General features: G+C 35.8%; 1 protein-coding gene and 1 pseudogene across 8 annotated transcripts in view; one reads left to right on the top strand and one right to left on the bottom strand.

Annotated features, from left to right (window-relative positions):
* The window catches only part of SLC4A10 (solute carrier family 4 member 10), a 343,111-nt gene that overhangs the window by 240,939 nt on the left and 80,866 nt on the right, over positions 1 to 21,306 (top strand). For all 8 annotated transcript variants that reach the window (XM_025001558.2, XM_059874452.1, XM_025001569.2 and 5 more), the window contains 3 exon segments: positions 204 to 378; positions 949 to 1,082; positions 1,483 to 1,728. In XM_025001558.2, coding sequence (XP_024857326.1) covers positions 204 to 378; positions 949 to 1,082; positions 1,483 to 1,728 — 555 coding nt within the window.
* On the bottom strand, positions 20,100 to 20,864 carry LOC112443594 (ribulose-phosphate 3-epimerase-like; annotated as a pseudogene).

The raw sequence follows: 21,306 nt of genomic DNA, 5'->3' as shown, positions 1-21,306 counted from the left end.
TGATTTTTCGCTAGGAATTGAAGTACCTTAGTGGTACAAAGCTATTCCTGTAGATCATGATGTAGAACCTAGCAGGTTAATACGGGTCTCATCTCTGCTGATGGAAAACCTATACTATGACCTGGCGACAAAGCAAATGAGTATTTTGACATATGTGTTTTTTATCTTTGTATGTCACTATTGTGTTTTCCCCCCTGTCTTAGGCTTTTTGGGGGACTTATTTTAGATATCAAAAGAAAAGCTCCATACTTCTGGAGTGACTTCACAGATGCTCTCAGCCTGCAGTGTTTAGCGTCTTTTCTGTTTCTCTACTGCGCATGTATGTCTCCTGTCATCACATTTGGAGGACTGCTGGGAGAAGCAACTGAGGGTCGAATAGTACGTATTATTCTTTTCTCTGAACTTTGAATTTGAATCCGCGTTTAAGATTCATAGTTAGATGAGTGTGTGTTTCATTTTGAATTCCTTTATGAGGAGAGATTTGATGTATGGTCTAGCAGATAAACTTCATATGAATTTCTTGACTAGTGGAACTGGGAATCAGGGAGTGGACTATCTCAGAATAGATAATTCTTACGTTGCACAAGGTTCTGATCTCATCCCTGGCCCCCAGTCTTAGGCTAGCTTTAGATTGGTTCTTACCTCTTAAGAGGTCCATTTCCCACTTATATAGGCCATGCTTCTGCCAGACATTTGTTGTGAATACATGTAAACTTTCAGTAAGTGAAAGAAAGATAAGATAAGGAAGAGGGAGATAATGTATCCTTGCCTACTACCATTCATATTTTGACAGCCTGCCCCTTTTTTAATTCTCCCACCCCACCTCCTGCCCAAAGTTGCTGGTAGGTGCTTCAGAGAATAGACCCCATGTATTTTATATATTTTTTCTCCAGTTATAATGGTGGCCTGTACAGCTTAGACAATGGAATCATTTATATCTCCACACAGAGTGCAATCGAGTCTCTCTTTGGAGCATCCATGACTGGAATAGCCTATTCTCTTTTTGGTGGACAGCCTCTTACCATACTAGGCAGTACAGGACCAGTTTTGGTGTTTGAAAAGATTTTGTTTAAATTTTGCAAGTAAGTATTATATACTTTTTGCCCTTAGTCCCTGTCTATCCCTCTACTGTGTTTATGCTTCTCTCAACATCACATTTGGAAATCTGCTGGCAGAGGTGAAAGTTGCTGATTTGATTCAGTTTGCCATTTTTGTCTCTCCATGGAAATAAAGAAACAGTAAAATATTTATGTATTTTTTATGTAATATTTATAAAAAATTATATTCAGTTCTAAGCACTGAGAAACCTCTTTGAGTTTTATACCCTTAGGTGTTCCCTGTAGACAAAGTTTTGAGTTTAGATACTCAAGGGATGTGAAGCTTATTTATTTTCACTTCCTGAGTTAGACTTATTTCCATCTACTAAAAATGGTGACAAGCTGTTCAGTGACCTTCTTTCCCCTGTTCTTTCCCTCCTCCTAGAGAATATGGGCTATCATACCTGTCTTTAAGAGCTAGTATTGGACTTTGGACTGCAACCCTGTGTATCATACTTGTGGCCACTGATGCAAGCTCCCTTGTCTGCTATATCACCCGGTTTACTGAAGAAGCTTTTGCTTCTCTTATTTGCATCATTTTCATTTATGAGGCCCTAGAGAAGTTGTTTGAACTCAGCGAAGCATATCCAATCAACATGCATAATGATTTGGAACTGCTGACACAGTACTCGTAAGTACCATTTCCCCTGTTGGCTGTGGGGCTTTTCTTTATACAAATATTACTATTGTTATAAGAAACATGAGAAACTTAGTCAGCAGATCAACTTCCTTGAATTGATTCATGACCTAAATCTTGGTCTCTCAGTGCTGTACAGGATTTCATCTAATCAGCTACTCATCTGATACATGAGTTTTCTTTATAACATCAACTCCAATAATATCTTTTTGAAGTTCTATTTGTCAAGCATTCTCTGTTAAGCAGATAATGAACCATGATCAATTTTGCTATACAGAGATTGCTTTATTGCAAAATATTTTTGATTTTGGTCTTTCTTAGGACCTTTTCCATTTAATACAATCTGAAGAACCATAGTAGTAAAAAGCTAAGATTCCAGATTTAAAGCAGTGAGGTAAAAGATACTCATTGGGTCTAAATTGCATTAGCTTGGTGTTTGAAAATATGATAAACTCTTAAATAAAATAGCACTGAATTGAAATGTAATTTTGCTCTTGGAACCTATGACTTTTATGATGAAAGTACCCTAATATGGTTGCTGAGGGTGATGTTACAGTTTAGGATTAAAGATGGAATTTCTCTAAGGCCATATTAACAGAGTATATGTGAACATTATATTATTCTTCTTTGATTTAATTTTAGGATTTTTTGTTGTTATTATATATATATATATTTTAAACAGCAAATATTTAAAGCAATACGTTCTTTACCAGGCAGTTATAATCTCTATATCAGCTACCAATACTTTTCTTATAAACTGCTCAGATATGCCCTCAAAATCTTCCTTTGAAGATTTTTCATCTTTGTTTATTATTAGAAGTTGATATTGTTAATATTAGGCCAAAATAGTGCAATGTTATAATCTTGTTAAGAATGATATAATGATACAGAGTTGAAAACAAGATGAATTAGTATTTTGATGTTTTCTTGGTCATTGCAGATATCTTTAACAGTGCATCTCTGTTTTAGGACCAAAAAAAATCAGTGGAATATAAAATAACTTCCCCAATAAAAGTAAATGGTGAGGATGTTGTGAACAAGATTCAAAAGTAGATGAAGGAGGTGTCAGGGACATTCAGAAAGCAGGCAGATGGGGAGAGCAGTTTGATCACAATGAGAGATAACATTGATACATGCCTTTTCATTTTTGTTTAGTTGAAAAGAGAGCAGTGTCACCTAATTTGGGTATCTTTGCTGGATATAAAATTACCTCTGTTTGGGATTTCAGACCTACTACATGCCCTAAGCTGGGTAAATCATGAATAGTCTGTTCTCAATGAGTTTCCAGTTTAGTAGGAAATATAGACCAACAGACAACCAAATAAGTACTGTGTTAAAGGATTGGTTCAGAATGCTATGGTACCATGTCAGAACACCTAACCCAGATCTCAGATTCAAAGACTTCCTGGAGGAAGTGACAGAAAACTAGAAAATTAGTAGTAATTAAAAAGGTACTGAAAAGTAGAGCTGGAGAGCAGTTTAGGTGGAGGGAAGGACACAAGCCTGGATATAGAAATTTATTAAGGCTTTGAAATATTTTTCCAAAGTTATATAGATAGTGGTAAAACAAGAAATTAGACTCAGGCTTTATGATCCTGATGTAGTTTTCAATAAATTAGTGAAGCTCTCCAAAATAAACAATATGGAACAAATAAACAGATAAAATCAGAGCTATTCTGTTTGAAGTAGGGGGAAGGCACCAGTTGTCCACACTTTGATTCATTCCCTGGGTTCTCAGTGGCAGATTCTAAAGTATTTTAGATCAAGGAACACAATTTAAAATCCCCTGGTCTAGAAAGGAAAAAAAAACAGACAAGCAAGGACTGAACTCTGAATAATGGTCACAGCTTGAGGGAAGAAGAATGAAAAAATGCAACCAATAGATAAAAAACAAGAAAGAGTCATCAGAAAGGCAGAAAACCATGAGTAATTTCAGACTATAGAAGGCAAGGGTCAAGACTGTATCAAGAAATTTTTAGAGAAGACAGTGCTATAGAGATCAAACAGAATAAGGAAAAGAGATCATTGTTAGTTTTAAGGAAAGCTATTCGGTGAGGAGGGGAGCAGGACTACAAGCCTGTTGGCAAAAAATTCAGAAGGGAGGAGGTGGTAAAGAAATGGAAAAAGCATTGCATAGGCCATTTTGGTGTCAAAAAATGAAAAAAGTGCCTCTGGAGAAGGCAATGAGATCATGAGAATGGTAACTTGTGATAGAAAAAGAGCTACATGTGTTTGAAAATGAGAATAGAGAGATGAAGGAGAGAGATTAAAGATCATGCAGAGAGCGCAGATAAACATGGATTGTAGCCTCCCAGAAGTCAAAATGTGATGAGATCAAGTTGAATTGTGGGTTAAGACAAATGATCAAAGGATATTTTGAACATAAAAATAGCTGTATTTGTCCATGATCCCTTCCTATCATGGCAATCAAGAGAAGAGTGGCACAGGTCCTCTCCTTTCCATCTCCATGTTTTAAAGAAAGATTCCCACAAGTTTAAGTTACAGTTATGGTTTGTCACAGTGTGCTTGTCTGAAAGCTAACAGTTTGAAGACTGAGCAGGAATGGTGTGCTAATCACTGTGTTCCGTTGCCCAATTGTCCTCCCCAACCCAAGTTAGGAGGTAGAAGTGATGGAAAGACTGGTTCATCCTGATAGTGAGGTTTTAGTGGTGCTTGACCCTGAAACGGGTAAAAGAAAAACACGTAGAATAAAAGTCTCCCTGAGAAATGTGGTGCTGACCACATACCCTTACTGCATTGTCTTCAGCTTTCATACCGTGATTCCCTAATTTCTAGAACCACTCACACTGTATACATGAATTTGCTTAGGTACTGCCATTCCTTACTCTTTGGAGTAGTAAAACAAATCTTTTTTTCTATGCATATAATGCTTGTATTTATCATTGCACTTTCAGTCATGTGCATTAAATGAAAGTTATTGCTGACTATAGTGGCTACTCTAATGTATTATATAACCTCACACTTCTGCACAAAACATTTACTATTTCACGAACTCCCACATGACACTTTGGTGACTGTCTTGTTCTTGTTGCTGGGAACTTTTCACACTAATCAATCTGTAAGCATCATTATCTTTCCTTTTCTCCTTTGCTTTTCACTTCTCTTCTTTTCACAGCTATTTGTAAGGCCTCCTCAGACAGCCATTTTGCTTTTCTGCATTTCTTTTTCTTGGGGATGGTCTTGATCCCTTGGGGATGGTCACAAACCTCCGTCCATAGTTCATCAGGCACTCTATCTATCAGATCTAGTCCCTTAAAGCTATTTCTCACTTCTACTATATAATCATAAGGGATTTGATTTAGGTCATACCTGAATGGTCTAGTGGTTTTCCCTACTTTCTTCAATTTAAGTCTGAATTTGACAATAAGGAGTTCATGATGTACTGTCAACTCCTGGTCTTGTTTTTGCTGACTGTATAGAGCTTCTCCACCTTTGGCTGCAAAGAATATAATCAATCTGATTTCGGTGTTGATCATTTGGTAATGTCCATATGTAGAGTCTTCTCTTGTGTAGCAAGAATAGCAAGGAGAGATAAGAAAGCCTTCCTCAGTGATCAGTACAAAGAAATAGAGAAAAACAATAGAATGGGAAAGACTAGAGATCTCTTCAAGAAAATTAGAGATGCCAAGGGAACATTTCATGTGAAGATGGACATAATAAAGGACAGAAATGGTATGGACCTAACAGAAGCAGAAGATATTAAGAAGAGGTGGCAAGAATACACAGAAGAACTATACAAAAAAGATCTTCACAACCCAGATGAACACCATGGTGTGAAAACTCACCTAGAGCCAGACATCCTGGAATGTGAAATCAAGTGGGCCTTAGGAAGCATCACTATGAACAAAGCTAGTGGAGGTGATGGAATTCCAGTTGAGCTATTTCAAATCTTAAAAGATGATGCTGTGAAAGTGCTGCACTCAATATGGCAGCAAATTTGGAAAACTCAGCAGTGGCCACAACACTGGAAAAGGTCAGTTTTCGTTCCAGTCCCCAGAAAAGCAATGCCAAAGAACGCTCAAACTACTGCACAATTGCACTCATCTTACACGCTAGCAAAGTAATGCTTGAAATTGTCCAAGCCAGTCTTCAACAATATGTGAACTGTGAACTTCCAGATGTTAAAGCTGGTTTTAGAAAAGGCAGAGGAACCAGAGATCAAATTGCCAACATCTGTTGGATCATTGAAAAAATAAGAGAGTTCCAGAAAAACATCTATTTCTGCGTTACTGACTATGCTAAAGCCTTTGACTGTGTGAATCACCACAAACTGTGGGAAATTCTGAAAGAGATGGAAATACCAGACCACCTGATCTGCCTCTTGAGAAACCTGTTTGCAGGTCAGGAAGCAACAGTTAGAACTGGACATGAAACAACAGACTGGTTCCAAATAGGAAAAGGAGTATGTTAAGGCTGTATATTGTTACCCTGCTTATTTAACTTATTTGCAGAGAACATCATGAGAAATGCTAGGCTAGATGAAGCACAAGCTAGAATCAAGATTGCCAGGAGAAGTATCAATAACCTCAGATATGCAGATGACACCACCCTTATGGCAGAAAGTGAAGAAGAACTAAAGAGCCTTGATGAAAGTGAAAGAGGAGAGTGAAAAAGTAAGCTTAAAACTCAACATTGAGAAAACTAAGATCATGGCATCTGGTCCCATCACTTCATGGCAAATAGAAGGGGAAACAGTGGAAACAGTGGCAGACATTATTTTGGGGGGCTCCAAAATCACTGCAGATGGTGACTGCGGCTATGAAATTAAAAGGCACTTGCTCCTTGGAAGAAGAGTTATGACCAACCTAAACAGCATATTAAAAAGCAGAGACATTACTTTGCCATCAAAGGTCCATGTAGTCAAAGCTATGATTTTTCTAGTAGTCATGTATGGATGTGAGAGTTGGACCATACAGAAAGCTGAGCATCGAAGAATTGATGCTTTTGAACTGTGGTATTGGACAAGACTCTTGAGAGTCCCTTGGACTGCAAGGAGATCCAACCACTCCATCCTAAAGGAAATCAGTCCTGATTATTCATTGGAAGGACTGATGCTGAAGCTGAAACTCCAATCCTGTGGCCGCCTGAGGCGAAAAACTGACTCATTTGAAAAGACTCTGATGCTGGGAAAGATTGAAGGCAGGAGGAGAAGAGGACCACAGTTATGAGGTGGTTGGATGGCATCACTGACTCAATAGACATGAGTTTGAGCAAGCTCCGGGAGTCGGTGATGGACAGGGAGGCCTGGCGTGCTGCACTCCATGGGGTCACAAAGAGTTGGGCACGACTGAGTGATTGAAGTGTGTAGGCATCGTTATACTCATGCTCACCTAAGGTTTTGTACTGATATTACTGGCCTCATGCTTTCACAGTTTTTATGAGAAAAATTATTAGAAAGTGTCATAGCTAGGATGCAGAATATCTGAGATTGCACTCTTTGTAAGCTTGATATGCTTGTGCTGCCACATATTTTAAGTGTGAGATATTGAAAAAGAGGTTTTATATTTAGCAACCTACATTTCAGATATTGTTTATACTTGGGCCTCCTATATTCAGATATCTTTAAATTCATAGTTATACCAACCAAATAACAAAATGTCTTTAATTTTTTAAAAAGAGTTTCTTAGCTCCTCTGTCATCCTAACCTTATAATGTGGTAATATATAACCCTATCTTTGAAGCAATAAGCTTTCCTCTTTTGCTAAGAACAAGTGTCAAGATAATTTAGTTTCAAGAATATACCAATTACCCCAGATGATCAAGGTGAATATTTTGTTATCAATAAGTAATCATTTTGTGGAAATAACTTTCTCTAGGTTGTTGTGATTTTAACAAATGACAAAATAGAATAAATCATTCTGCTTATGTAAGATGAAATATTTCTTCAATATAGTAGTAAGCTAAAGCTCTCACGATAGCTAGCTAAAGAAAGACTAGAGACGTATTCATCTTTGCAGTTGGTTGGGTCAACACAAAGAAGAGGATCTATTATTCTAGTATCCAATATATTAGCAGACTAATATTTTATGTGTTTGTGTGATGCATGTGTAACTCCAATAGATTAACCTCCCTAATTTAGGTCCACGACTAGTTAGCACATCTTTGTACCCACCGTGTTTAGCACATATAGCACTTAGCACATATAGAATGAACATGTTTGTTTACATTTTTAAATTTTTTGAAAATGTATCTTATAACCAATTAACACATTTAGCATAGAATTTAGAGTTTTTTTCCCCCTTAAAAAAGCTGATATTAAGAAACTGAATTATATGACATTTCAGAATCAAATAAATATGATAGCAGGTACTCAGTAAATGAATCAGTCAGTTCAGTTCAGTCACTCAGTCATGTCTGATTGTTTGTGACCCCACGAACCGCAGCACGCCAGGCCTCCCTGTCCAGCACCAATTCCCGGAGTTTACCCAAACTCATGTCCATTGAGTCGGTGATGCCATCCAGCCATCTCATCCTCTGTGGTCCCCTTCTCCTCCTGCCTTCAATCTTTCCCAGCATCAGGGTCTCCTTTACGATGGACTGGTTGGATTTCCTTGCAGTCCAAGGGACTCTCAAGAGTCTTCTCCAACACCACAGTTCAAAAGCATCAGTTCTTCTGTGCTCAGCTTTCTGAGTAGTATAGTCCAACTCTCACATCCATACATGACTCCTGGAAAAACCATAGCCTTGACTAGACGGACCTTTGTTGACAAAGTAATGTCTCTGCTTTTTAATATGCTGTCTAGGTTGGTCATCTTTTAATTTATATTCAACAGCTAAACTTCTGATAGCCCATCTAATTCTTGATTCTTAATCTAAACACTTGCTGTCCTTGGTTTCCTGTCTTGCTTTTGAACAAAATTCTTATCTTGATGATAAGTATACATTTAATATTTACTTGTGTTATCCTCACTGTTCCCAATGGATTATGAGTCTTTTGTGTATGAGACTGTCCTTTTAACTTTTTGCCTCCAGAAAGCCAGGGAGGTTGGTAGAAATCAGTAAGACTTTCTCAAATGTTTTTCAACAATGTTACTTATCAGATTCACCTTTAGCTATTATTTTTCTTCTCTGTAACTACAGATATACAGAGCTTCAATAGAATTATTTTTATACTTTCTTATCAAGTAGCTATGAAAGGGCAGAAATTTAAATGAGCATCCCATATTAGAGTGAGAGCACTAAGCAGTAATTGATGGTTTCTTCTTTAAGATGCATTGAATGGCCAAAAGCCATGTGACTACATATCAAATACAGAGTATTTCACTTTGTGGAGATGTGATGACCATTATGAGAGAGTTCACAGGCTTTGAAGTTCTGACCCCATTTCTCTTCCTGAATTGACCTACATTTAAGGATATAATCTGAAATATTTAAAGTGGAATGTTACGGTGTTTTTAAAAAAATTTTTTACTGGTATATAGTTAAGTTACAGGGTTGTGTTAGTTTCAAGTGTACAGCAAAGTGAATCTGTTATACATATACACATATCCACGTTTTTAAATTCTTTTCCCATAGAGGCCATTACAGAATATTGAGTAGAGTTCCCTGTGCTATACAGTAGGTTCTTATTGATGATATATTTATATATAGTACTGTGTGTATGTGTGTGTCAATCCTAATGTTCCAATTTATCCCCCTCCCCCCCACTTACCCTCTGGGAACCATAAGTTTGTTTTCTACATCTGTAACTCTATTCCTGTTTTGTAAATAAGTTCATTTATAGCCTTTTTTAAGAGATTCCATGTATAAGTGATATCAAATGATATTTGTCTTTCTCTGTGTGACTGACTTCACTCAGTATGACAATAACTGGGTCCATCCATGTTGCTGCAAATGGCATTATTTCCCTCCTTTCTATGCCTGAGTAATATTCCATTGTATATATGTACCACATCTTTATCCATTCCTTTGTTGATGGACTTTTAGGTATATATCCATATCCTGGATATATATAATGATGTATTTAATTTACGTTAAAACTCAGCCCAGACCCTGAGGTAGCATGTGTATGTATGTGTCAGATTAAGTTACAACCATGTACAGGTAATATTTTGATCAGGAGTTTAAACTCCAGAAGTGGTTAGCTAATATTAAAACTGAAAGTCTAAACTCCAGGAAAGGTTACTATAAACCCACCTGGTATCCACATCTCAATCAATACTAAGACTTTGCTGAATGACAGAAATGGATGTTCACTGGTGAAAGTACTAGCTTGTTAATCAGTGTACTGAACTATACTGGTAACATTAAAGGTAATCACTTTGAATTAAACAAAAATGAAAACACAGCTATAAAAAGTTGTGGGATGTCATAAAAGCAGTGCTTACAAGGAAATTTTGGCCCATGAACAGAGGAACCTGTTAGGCTACAGTCCATGGGGTTGCAAAGAGTTGGACACGACTGAACGACTTCACTTTTGGTTTCACTTTCACATGGAAATTTATAGCAATAAATTCATGTTTTTTAGAAAAGAATATCTAAAATCAATGATCTGAGCTTCAACATTAGGAAACTAGAAAAAGAAGGAAAATTAATGATAGAGTAAGCAAAAGAAAAGAAATGATAAAAAAATTAAAGAAAATAATGATCTCAAAAACAGGGAATCAATAGAGAAAATTAATGATCTAAAATTTGTTTTTGAGAAGATCAATAAAATTGATAGCCTCTAGCCACACTAATTAAGAGAAAAAAAGAAAGGATACAAATTGCTAATATCAGAAATGAAAGAGGGAACATCACTAAAGGTCCCGTGGATAATAAAATAGTACCATGAACAAATTTGCTACCATAGATGAAATGGACCGATCCTTGAAAGACACAATATGCTAAAATTCACACAAGAATAAATAGATAATAGATAAAATCTGAATAGGCCTATATCTACTAAAAAAACTGGATCAATAATTAATAAGCTTACAAAAAAGAGAGGACAGATCCAGATGAGTTCATTGTTGAGTTATACCAAACATTTAAGGATGAAATTATACTAATTCTCTAGAGGCAAAGAAAATACTCCCTGACTTGTTCTATAAGGCTAGTCTTAGACTAATACCAAAACCAGACAAATACATTATTTTTTAAAAAAGAAATTATAGGCCAATTTCTCTCATGAGCATAGATACAAAAAATTCTTAACAAAATTTTAGCAAATCAAATCCAATGATGTATTTAAAAATTATACATGACAACCAAGTGGAATTTATCTCAGATGTGCAATCCTGGTTCAACATCTAAAATCAAGTAATGTAAGGCATCCCATCAACAGACTATGGATGAAAAAAATCACATGATCATACCAATAAATACAGTAAAAGCATTTGACAGAATCCAACACCCATTCGTGATAAAATTCTCAGTAAACTGGGAATAGAGGTGAACTTCCTCAAAATGTTAAAGAATATCTATGGAAAACACAGCTAATGTCATATTTAATGGTAAGAAACTAGAAGTTTTCCCATTAAGATCAGAAATGAGTCAAGGATATTGAGTTGTATGAGCTGTTTATATAGTTTGGATATTAACCCTTTGTGAGTCATATAATTTGCAAATATCTTTCCCAGTCAGTAGGTTGCCTTTTGTTTTGTAGGTCAATTTGGTTTTATAGCCCATGAACTTTTTTCTATGATGTATTAAAATAAAAATAGTAAAAGTTCATTTTTATTATAATTTTTAAAGGCAATAACTGTGATATATTCCTATATATTCCCCCTACTTAGCATAACACTGTACAAAATAATTTTAAACTGTTAAATCATTGAATCAACAAACAAGACACATGCTATTTGCCAGACACTTGGGTGTAAAAGTAGCAACATAGGTGAGTCTCTGCAGCAGTGTAGCATATTATCTACCGAAAGACATAAACATTAAATATCACACAAATAATTACTAATTATACTTGACATAAGTGCTATCACATAAAGGTACAAAATGCCATGAGAGTGAGAAATACTTCCAAAGTTATTTGTGTTTGGGGGCCAAGGAGAAACTAGCTATATGAATGGAGATAAAATTCAGATGAGAAAAAGTTTAAGAAGAATTTCATGGAAAAAGTATGTTTTTAGTTTTAGCTAGTAGTGATGGTGTTTTGCAGAGTTATTTTACATATTTTGAAAAGCTGTTTCCTGCATAATATGATATAGCTATAAGTTTAAATAATTTATTAGAGACAGAGAAGTGTTAAGTACTTACAGACTCTCTTCTAAGAATAAAATCTGAAACATGGAAATAGATGTACTCAAAAGAGACTATTATTTACATAGTTATCTTAATGGAAAACAGATTAAAGGTTTAGTAATAGAAGAATGAGTGAACTATATCACAACCATTAAAAATTGTGGTTATGAAGAGTAATGAGCAAATATTAATACAAAGTACTTACATTATAGTTCTATATCAAAGAGATTAGAAACATATGCTCATAAATATGTTGAAAATATAAATAAGAAGGATTACTTAAGAAATATACCAAAAAATTAGTTACTGGTGGGTTCTGAGAGATTTCTTTTTCATTTTTTATTTTATAAATATTCTATAATGTGGCTTTAGTTTTTTTGAAATTTATAATACTTTTTGAAAAAGAAAAATGAATAGGCCTACAAACAGGTTTGACTTCTACAGATACATCATAATTCTCTGATTTTTGTATTAATACCTAACTTATACAGCACTCTTAAGGCGATTTAATAAATAAAGAGACTTTAAAAAAAAAGAAAGAACCACAAACATTACTGTTCAGTGCACACAGGATGGTACTAATAATTTACAAAGGCAAAGCAGAGCATCTGCAACTCAGGGACTAAAACTGGTAATAATGTTGAAGGGAGTTCTTAATTTTCTTCTAGAAAATTGTGTTTTCTAGAAGGCACCCGTAGGCCCTTCTTGTGTAAGGAAGACTGATCACCTTCATTAGCCTTGTAATGAAAGCAGGGATTTCTGGATGAAGGCATTTAATTATAATGTTTATCTAATCATTCCATAGCCATTTATATATATATATATATAGTTATGGTGGTTTAGAGCACATACTTTTCTTTGGGTAGTAAAGGATAGTAGGGGTTGTGTTTGGTGAAGAATATGTTTTAAGCTAAACAGTCCAACACAATGATGGTATTTTTTGCTGGCGTTTTTTAAAAAATGTAGGAAAAGTGCCAATACTGCCCGTTCTTTTGCCTTTGGATGATTGAACTTTCTAATCTATGAGCTGGTGGTAGAGCAATTGTAATAACCACCACCACAATGATGATATCTAACACCTAATTAGTATTTCCTTATGCCAGACCCTGTTCTAGATGCTTTTACCTGTATTAACTCATTTTACCCTCATAATAACTCTATGAAGTAGATTGATATCACTATTCCAACTTTAAGAAAACTAAAACATAGAGAGATTAAGTAATTTGTCTAAGGTCATGCAGTTAAGTGCTTGGATTTGAATGATATAGGAACTCTGGCTGAAGAATCCAAAGTCTAGTGTCATAGACACCACGCTCTCTTATGTACCTAAAGAATTTTTTTTTTCATTAATATTTCCATCTTAAGCACAGAGGCACTAAATTTTATTTTAGTACCTAATAATATGTACTTAACAGAAGGTATCATTCTAAACTCATATTCTGTCTCCTCACATTGCTTTCTCTAGTTCTTTTTTGTTTTCTTTTTTGTAGGTTTGGATAAAAAATTATTTGGACTAAGTTCATCAATATAGGTGAAAAAAAAGAAAGTGGGATTTTTTTTTCTCTCATTTTATCTTATTTATTTAGAATATCTGCTTTTGACATTTTAAAAACATAAAATCTAAGCCAAAGCTCTCTTTAAGCCCTCAAGGGTTGGTACAGAGATCTTTATCAAATTTCCTATATAAATGTGAAGCCTCTGAGAAGTATCTGCAGAGATTTCAAATATTAGAGGTGTGGACTCAGGAAAGATCAATGATGATTTACTTGGTATCTGTGATGTATAAATCTTTTAGGTTAAAAAATATACCTTTTCTCCTTGGATTTGATTTCTGGAAGAGGAATGTTATTAAGCAGAAAAAGTCCTGCAAGGAGGCATAGGTGACTAACATTAACTTATAGAGCTGACTCCCTCCCAAAAATATCTCCCCTATGAGCTTGACATTTGTATCCCAAATTTCTTAATACTTTTGTTACCAAGTCCACATTCACTCTGCTCGCTGTACAATAGGCCACTGAATCCGAGAGAGGAAGTGTTGAGGCAAGGAAGAGACTTTAATTCGGGAGCCAGTAGACCGAGAAAATGGCAGGCTAGCACCTCAAAATAACCATCTTATTGGGACCTGGATGCCAGGTTCTTTTATAGATTAGAGGAAAAGAAGCGATGAGGAACTAAAGTCAAATAGCAGAATAGAGAGGGAGATGCAGTGGGGAAGTAAAGTGGAAGGGTCTTCAGTCTTACAAAATATCTCCAAAGGAATGGTGAGCCTTCAGCAAAGTGAAAGTAAAAGTCACTCAGTTGTGTCCGACTCTTTGCAACCCCATGGAATTCTCCAGGCCAGAGCACTGGAGTGGGTAGCCTTTCCCTTCTCCAGGGAATCTTCCCAACCCAGGATTGAACCCAGATTTCCTGCATTACAGGTGGATTCTTTACCAGTTGAGCCACAGGGAAAGCCCAGAAAAGGTGTGTTAATCTCTTCTATTCACAGGTGTGCAAGACAAACTATCTCTCCATGAACTGAACAAAGGCACTTTAGTTTACAGTCAAGCAGAGAGACAGGGTCCTCCAGGCATAGCCTTGGAGTATGATTATAATGATAAAAGCAAGTCAAAGAATCAGTTTTCAACAAGGAGTCAGAGTTCACTTTCCCCCTGCAACACTTTCAGAAAGTCACTCTAGTAATGTAAATGCACTCCCAGGAATAGAGTAACACTTTAAGCCATTGTCCTCACTAACACAGTACCAGCACATTGAAAAACAAGAGACCATGGCCCAAAGAGAGTGGTGCACACAGCAAGCAAAGTGAATGAAGTGATACCAGCCTGGTGGCCAGATTTACATGAGGCTGTGAGGAAATAGGAATCTGGAAGTTGGACAAGGGAGGTGATAGTGGTGTAGTTGTCATGATATGAAGGCTGGGCTGCATGGTGTTTTGGGGGGAATAACTTAAAGGAGCTGCTGCTGTTCAGTCACTCAGTCATGTCCAACTCTTCTCGACTCTATGGCTACAGCCCACTAGGCTCCTCTGTCCATGGAATTCTCCAGGCAAGAATACAGGAGTTGGTTGCCATACCCTTCTCCAAGGGATCTTCCTGACCCAGGGATCCAACCTGGGTTTCCTCCGTGCAGACGGATTCTTTACAGTCTGAGCTTCCAGGGAAGCCTATATATACATATACCTATGCAGGTATTTAAAATAATTATTTTTATCTCTGTAGCAGTTTAAATACTTTCTGTGAGCCGAAGAATTGATGCTTTTGAACTGTGGTGTTGGAGAAGACTCTTGAGAGTCCTTTGGACTGCAAGGAGATCCAACCAGTCCATCCTAAAGGAGATCAGTCCTGGGTGTTCATTGGAAGGACTGATGTTGAAGCTGAAACTCCAATACTTCGGCCACCTCACGCGAAGAGTTGACTCATTGGAAAAGACCTTGATGCTGGGAAAGATTGAGGGCAGGAGGAGAAGGGGACGACAGAAGATGAGATAGTTGGATGGCATCACCAACTCAGTGGACATGGGTTTGGGTGGACTCCAGGAGTTCGTGATGGACAGGGAGGCCTGGTGTGCTGCTGATGGGGTCACAAAGAGTTAGACACGACTGAGTGGCTGAACTGAACTGAACTGAACTGGTTCTAATAAGATGTCTTTAGGGAGCATACACCAGTTTCAAAACCAGGCACATGTTCACATGGCTCTGAGTTCGAGATCCCTGACCAAAGGATTGGACACCATCTGTCAGGATTGGACACCATCTGTCAGGAGGACCTTGACATTTTTTAGCTGGCAGGTCGAGTGGCTTTCCAAGGTGCTTGCTGTTTCCTCACTCGCACAAACTTAGTTAGCTGGGATTCCCCATTGGAAAGTGAAGGTAGGTAGAATTTTGTCCTTCCCCTCACTGCCTTTGGTATTACTTTATTCTCAACACCATCCCCAGAGATTTAAAAGCATCAAGAATATAAAAAATATCTCTTCTTCACAAGGTTGGAGGCCCCAGAACTGACCTTGAAAAGATTTATTTTTACCTTTATTAAAAAAATGAGAATTTAGGCAGAAAAATATAGTAGATACCTGTTCTTAACATTTTTGAGGGCAATATTTGTTACATTAAGAGTGTAAGAATAAGATGGTTGATACATATTTGTTTTATAATTATAATTTAGAACATAGTTATAAATACTATAGTTTATGGATTAAATATGTACCCTGTTATCTCCTAATCTACTCTGGAATAATAAAATATGTATCATTAGGGACAATTTCATAGTTCTAGAATATTCCTAGCCATTTGGTTCCTTTGCAGAATAAAGTTAAACTAGAAATAAGACAATGTTAAGTAAAAAAGCTTCCTTTGCCCACCTCACCTTACATGGGCTCCATTTTGGGGGGTATATACCATAATGATTTAATGATATATATTGTGAAATGATCATCACAGTAAATTTAATAATAACATCCATCACCACACATAGTGAATATTTTTTGTGAGAAATTTTAATATCTGTCCCCTTAGCAACTTTCAAATATGCAATACAGCATTGTTAACAATATCTGCATGCTGTATATTACATTCCCAGAATTCATCTTCTAACTAGAAATTTGTACCTTTTGATCACCTTCACTATTTCACCTTTATCTGTGATGAATATATGACTAGTTATAGAGTTCTGGATTGCCAAGGGTTTTCTTTTAACCCATTAATTACCTTATTCCATTGATTTCAAGTTTAGGTCAGTTCTATTTTTAGTTTTTTGAGAAATCTCTATATTGTTTTCATAGTGACTGTACCAGTTCACATCCTTGTCAACAGAGCATGAGGATTCCCTTTCTCTTCATTCTCGCTGATGCTTGTTATTTGTTGTGATTTTGAGAAGAGTCATTCTGACAGATGTGAGGTAATATCTCACTGTGGTTTTTATTTGCTTTCCTCTGATGATTGGTGATATTGAGCATCTTTTCATGTGCCTATTGGTCATCACTATATCTTCTTTGGAAAAATGTCTCTTCATACTCTTTGCCCATTTTTTAGTTGGGTTGTTTATTTGATGTTGAGTTGTATGAGTTTGTATATTTTGGATATTAACCCCTTATTGGATATATCATTTGTAAATGCCTATTTCCATTCAGTAAGTGGGCTTTTCATTTGGTTGATAGTTCCTTTGCTGTGCACAATTGTTGTTTTTTGGTTTTTTTTTAGTTTGATATGGTCCCATTTGTTTATTTGATAAGACCATTATCTAAGAGGCTGCCACCTATGTTTTCTTCTAGAATGTTTATTCTTTAAAGTTTTACATGTCTTTAATCCACTTTGAGTTTATTTTTTTACATAGTGTTAGAAAATAGTCCAGTTTGATTCTTTTGTATGTAGCTGTTTAGTCTTCTCAACACCAATACTGAAGAGGCTACCTGTTCTATTGTATATTCTTGCCTTTTTCATCATAGATTAATGCCCATATGAGTTCATTTTTGGGCTCTCCACTTTATTCTATTGAACTATGTTTCTGTTTTTGATACCATTTTGATTACTGTACCATTGTAGTATAGTTTGAAATCAGAAGGTGTGAACCTCCAATTTTGTTCTTTCTTAAAACTGTCTTAGCTGTTCAGGGTCTTTTTGTTTTCATACAAATTTTAGAATTATTTTTTCTAGTTCTGTGAAAAATGGCATTGGTATTTTGATAGAGATTGCATTAAATCTGTAGATTACCTTAGGTAGTTTAATCATTTTAACAATATTAATTCATCCAGTCCCTGAACATGGTATGTATTTTCATCTTTTTTTGTATTGAGTTTGGTTTCTTTATTCAGTGTCTTAATAGTTTTTTTCTGAATGCAGGTCTTTTACCTCCTTAGTTAGATTTATTCCCAGGTATTTTCTTTTTTCTGATGTAATTGTAAATGGGATTATTTTTTTAAATTTCTCTTTCTGATGGTTCTCATTGTTAGTATACAGAAATGTAAGAGATTTCTGTACATTAATTTTATATCCTGCAATTTGATTAATTCATTGATTAGTTCTAGTTTGTGTGTGTGTGTATGTGTGTGTGTGTGGTGTCTGTAGAGTTTTCTATGTATAATATCATGTCATCTGCAAACAGTGACAGTTTAATTACTACCTTTCCAGTTTGGATTCCTTTTATTTCATTTTCTGTCTGGTTGCTGTGGCTAAGACTTCTGATACTACCTTGAATGTAGGTGGCAAGAGTGGGCATTCTTGTCTTATTCCTGATCTTGGAAGAAATGCTTTCAGTTTTTTTGCCATTAAGTATGACATTAGCTGTGGGCTTGTCACATGGTCTTTATTTTGCTGGGATGTGTTGCCTATGGGTTCCATTTTTAAAAGATTACAGACCAAAAATCCTATGCCCTACTAGAGCCTTTCCATGGTACTAGACTGCTGGTGAGATTTAGTTTCTTATTTTTAAATGGGGACAAAATTACCTGTCCTAGCAGTCATAAGAATGATTTACAAATTTAATTCAATTATACCAAAGTACTTTATAACTCATGACATAAACTTATAAAATGATAGCTACTTTGTATTAAGCATCTGCTAAATTCTTAGGAATAGTACTGAAAGTTTTACTTGTGTTATGGTACTTCTTTTAAGGCTCAACATGATCCTGCACAATTGTTAAAATACACTTGATATATAATAGTTAATAAAAGCTCAAAGATGTTGTGTGATTTTCAGAGGTCAAATAGACCTAAAGGACAGAGTCAAGATTTAGTTCAATATTACTTTTCTTTGTACTCAGAACTAAGGCAACAGGATTATTTAATATTTTATGGTAGGTAGCATTAAGAAGGCAACAAAAGTCACTGAATAATCTGCTCCTTCAGCAAAGCTAGCAAAGAAAACACCCAGATAAAGTTGTGCTTATATTTTAGAGCAGATCACCTGAAAACCCCTGGGCTTCACACGTTTTTAAAATAGTTTTTTTGTATTTGACTACACAGTAAGAAGGGAAAAGAGTAGATGTTTTAGATGCAAAAGGAATATGGCATGCCATCCCTGCCAGATTCAAGCTTATAGTTTTCATTAGTTTTATTTTGCTCATTTTATCAAATCACAAGTGATGAAACAGGAGAAACATAAGGACTTCATTGCTTTTGGCTAACAGATGGGAAAAAACAGAAAATTCTTTCCATAAATGCAGAAAAATAATTTTCTTCATAATAGCTAACATGCCTTCTTTAGGCATTAAGATACGTTTCTGTTTATAATCTTAAGACAGCTATATTTTTACTCTTTATAAAAATGAAGCCTCCCAGGAAAAACAGGGTATTTAAGTGTCCTAATCTTTATTTTTTTAATTAATTTTTATTGGTGTATGGTTGATTTACAATGTTGTGTTAATTTCTGCTGTATAGCAAAGTGAATCAATTATACAAATGCATATATCCGTTCTTTTCTAGATTCTTTTCCAATGTAGATCATTACAGAGTATTGAGTAGAGTTCCCAGGGCTACACCATAGTCCTTACTAAGTTATCTGTTTTATGTATAGCAGTGGGTATGTCAATCCTAATCTCCTAATTTATCCCTCTTCTCTTCCCCTTTGGTAACCATAAGTTTCTTTTCTACATCTGTGACTCTATTTCTGTTTTGTAAATAAGTTCATTAACATTTTTTTAAGATTCCACATATAAGTGATATCATGATATTTGTCTTTCTCTGTGTGATTTACTTTACTCAGTATAACAATCTCTAGGTCTATCCATGTTGCTGCAGATGGCATCATTTCATCCTTTTTAAGGATTGAGTAATATTCCATTGAATGTATGTATCACATCTTGATCCGTTCCTCTGTTTATGGAATGCTTCCATGTCCGGGCTATATTTTCTCCAGATACATGCCCAGGAGTGGAATTACTGGATCATATTTAGTACTCTAATCTTTAAATTTGGTTAGAAATGGTTGGATTGCTTCACTGATTCAATGGACATGAATTTGAGCAAACTCCAGGAGATAGTGGAGGACAGAGGAGCATGGTATGCTACAGTCCATGGAGTTGCAAAGAGGAGGACATGACTTAGTGACTGAACAACAACAATCTTTAAATTCCATCATTGAAAATGTAGGTGTGCAGCCCAGTTTCTAATCTCTTAGAACATTTTGCACAGTAGGTTTTAATCATTGGAGTGAATAATTGCCTAGGAAAGCAGTACAGCTTCATGCAATATGGCTTGGTAGTCAACATTCTCATTTTCCAATAAAAGGGAAATTTCATGAACAGAAACAGAAATTTAATTGTACTCCTTGAAATCTCACCTGTGAAGAGAATTTTTCTGAGCAGCTTCTTGAGAAAGTATATCTTAATAGGTTTATCATGAATATGGGGTCTTCATTCCTTATAATATCACTGACAGACACAATCATGTTAGCCACCGTTTTTGTATAGTTATGGAGAGTATCATGATCTGTTTTACCATTAACCTGTCTGCCAAAAGACAGGAACTGTGTTCTCAACCAACAGACTTTGGTATCATATCTTCAGTAAACTTCTACCCTCAAAATCCAGATTCAACTGTCTTATCCAAGACCATGTCTATCTGATTAGCCCATGGTACCGAATACTCAACTGTAGTTCCTTGTTTGATGGCAAGTCCAACCTTTATCTCATTGCCCCAAATGTCTTTAATGAAAGCCCCTGGGTTCTTGTATATATGGATTGACTCCTATTATAGCCATTGGCTTTACCTACTCTTCCAGCCTAGAAACCATCCTGTGCATGTCAAAGAAAGGATCCTGTCCTCGCCGCTTTTGGAGACGCTACCATAGGGTGGCCAAAAGTACCGTGAACAAAATACCCATCTGTTGTATCCAGGTGCAGATAATCAGCCTCAGAGGCCAGCATTTAGAGATTTTCAGCCCCTGAATTGACCAGGTTGCTACTGAAGATGGATGGGTCAGTCTCATAGCTAGGTATCATGATCCTGGTTCCCAGGAGCCAACTTACATGAGTCTTCCAGTAAGATGAAGGCTTTATCCTGATTTCTTCTTCTTTTAAAATGTACTAATTAATACATTAATCTTTGAACAACGACCAGTAAATACTTTCATTTTTGAACAAGGACTAAATTTTCATTTGAAATAATGATTAATTTTCCCCAGTGTAAAGTAAAGGGCATGAGTTATAGCTTTAAAGAATTTATTTTACTAACAGTTAGGTCCTAAATATATTTGCCTATTATTCAAATGAGTCAGAACTAATAGTTTGCTTGGCTTTTGTTGCTTTAGTGGGGTAAGTTAACAGAAGAGTTGACTAATTTAGTGATTTTTGTAAAATATGCACATAAATAACCTGAAATATCCATGGATGAGCTGTTTGTTAGTATCTTGCTGTTGTTGTTCAATCGCTAAGTCATGTCCAA

Source organism: Bos taurus, chromosome 2 (genome assembly GCF_002263795.3).
Source record: "Bos taurus isolate L1 Dominette 01449 registration number 42190680 breed Hereford chromosome 2, ARS-UCD2.0, whole genome shotgun sequence".
In the NCBI taxonomy this organism is placed as follows: Eukaryota; Metazoa; Chordata; class Mammalia; order Artiodactyla; family Bovidae; genus Bos; species Bos taurus.
This window is presented reverse-complemented; position numbering and strand designations above follow the sequence as displayed.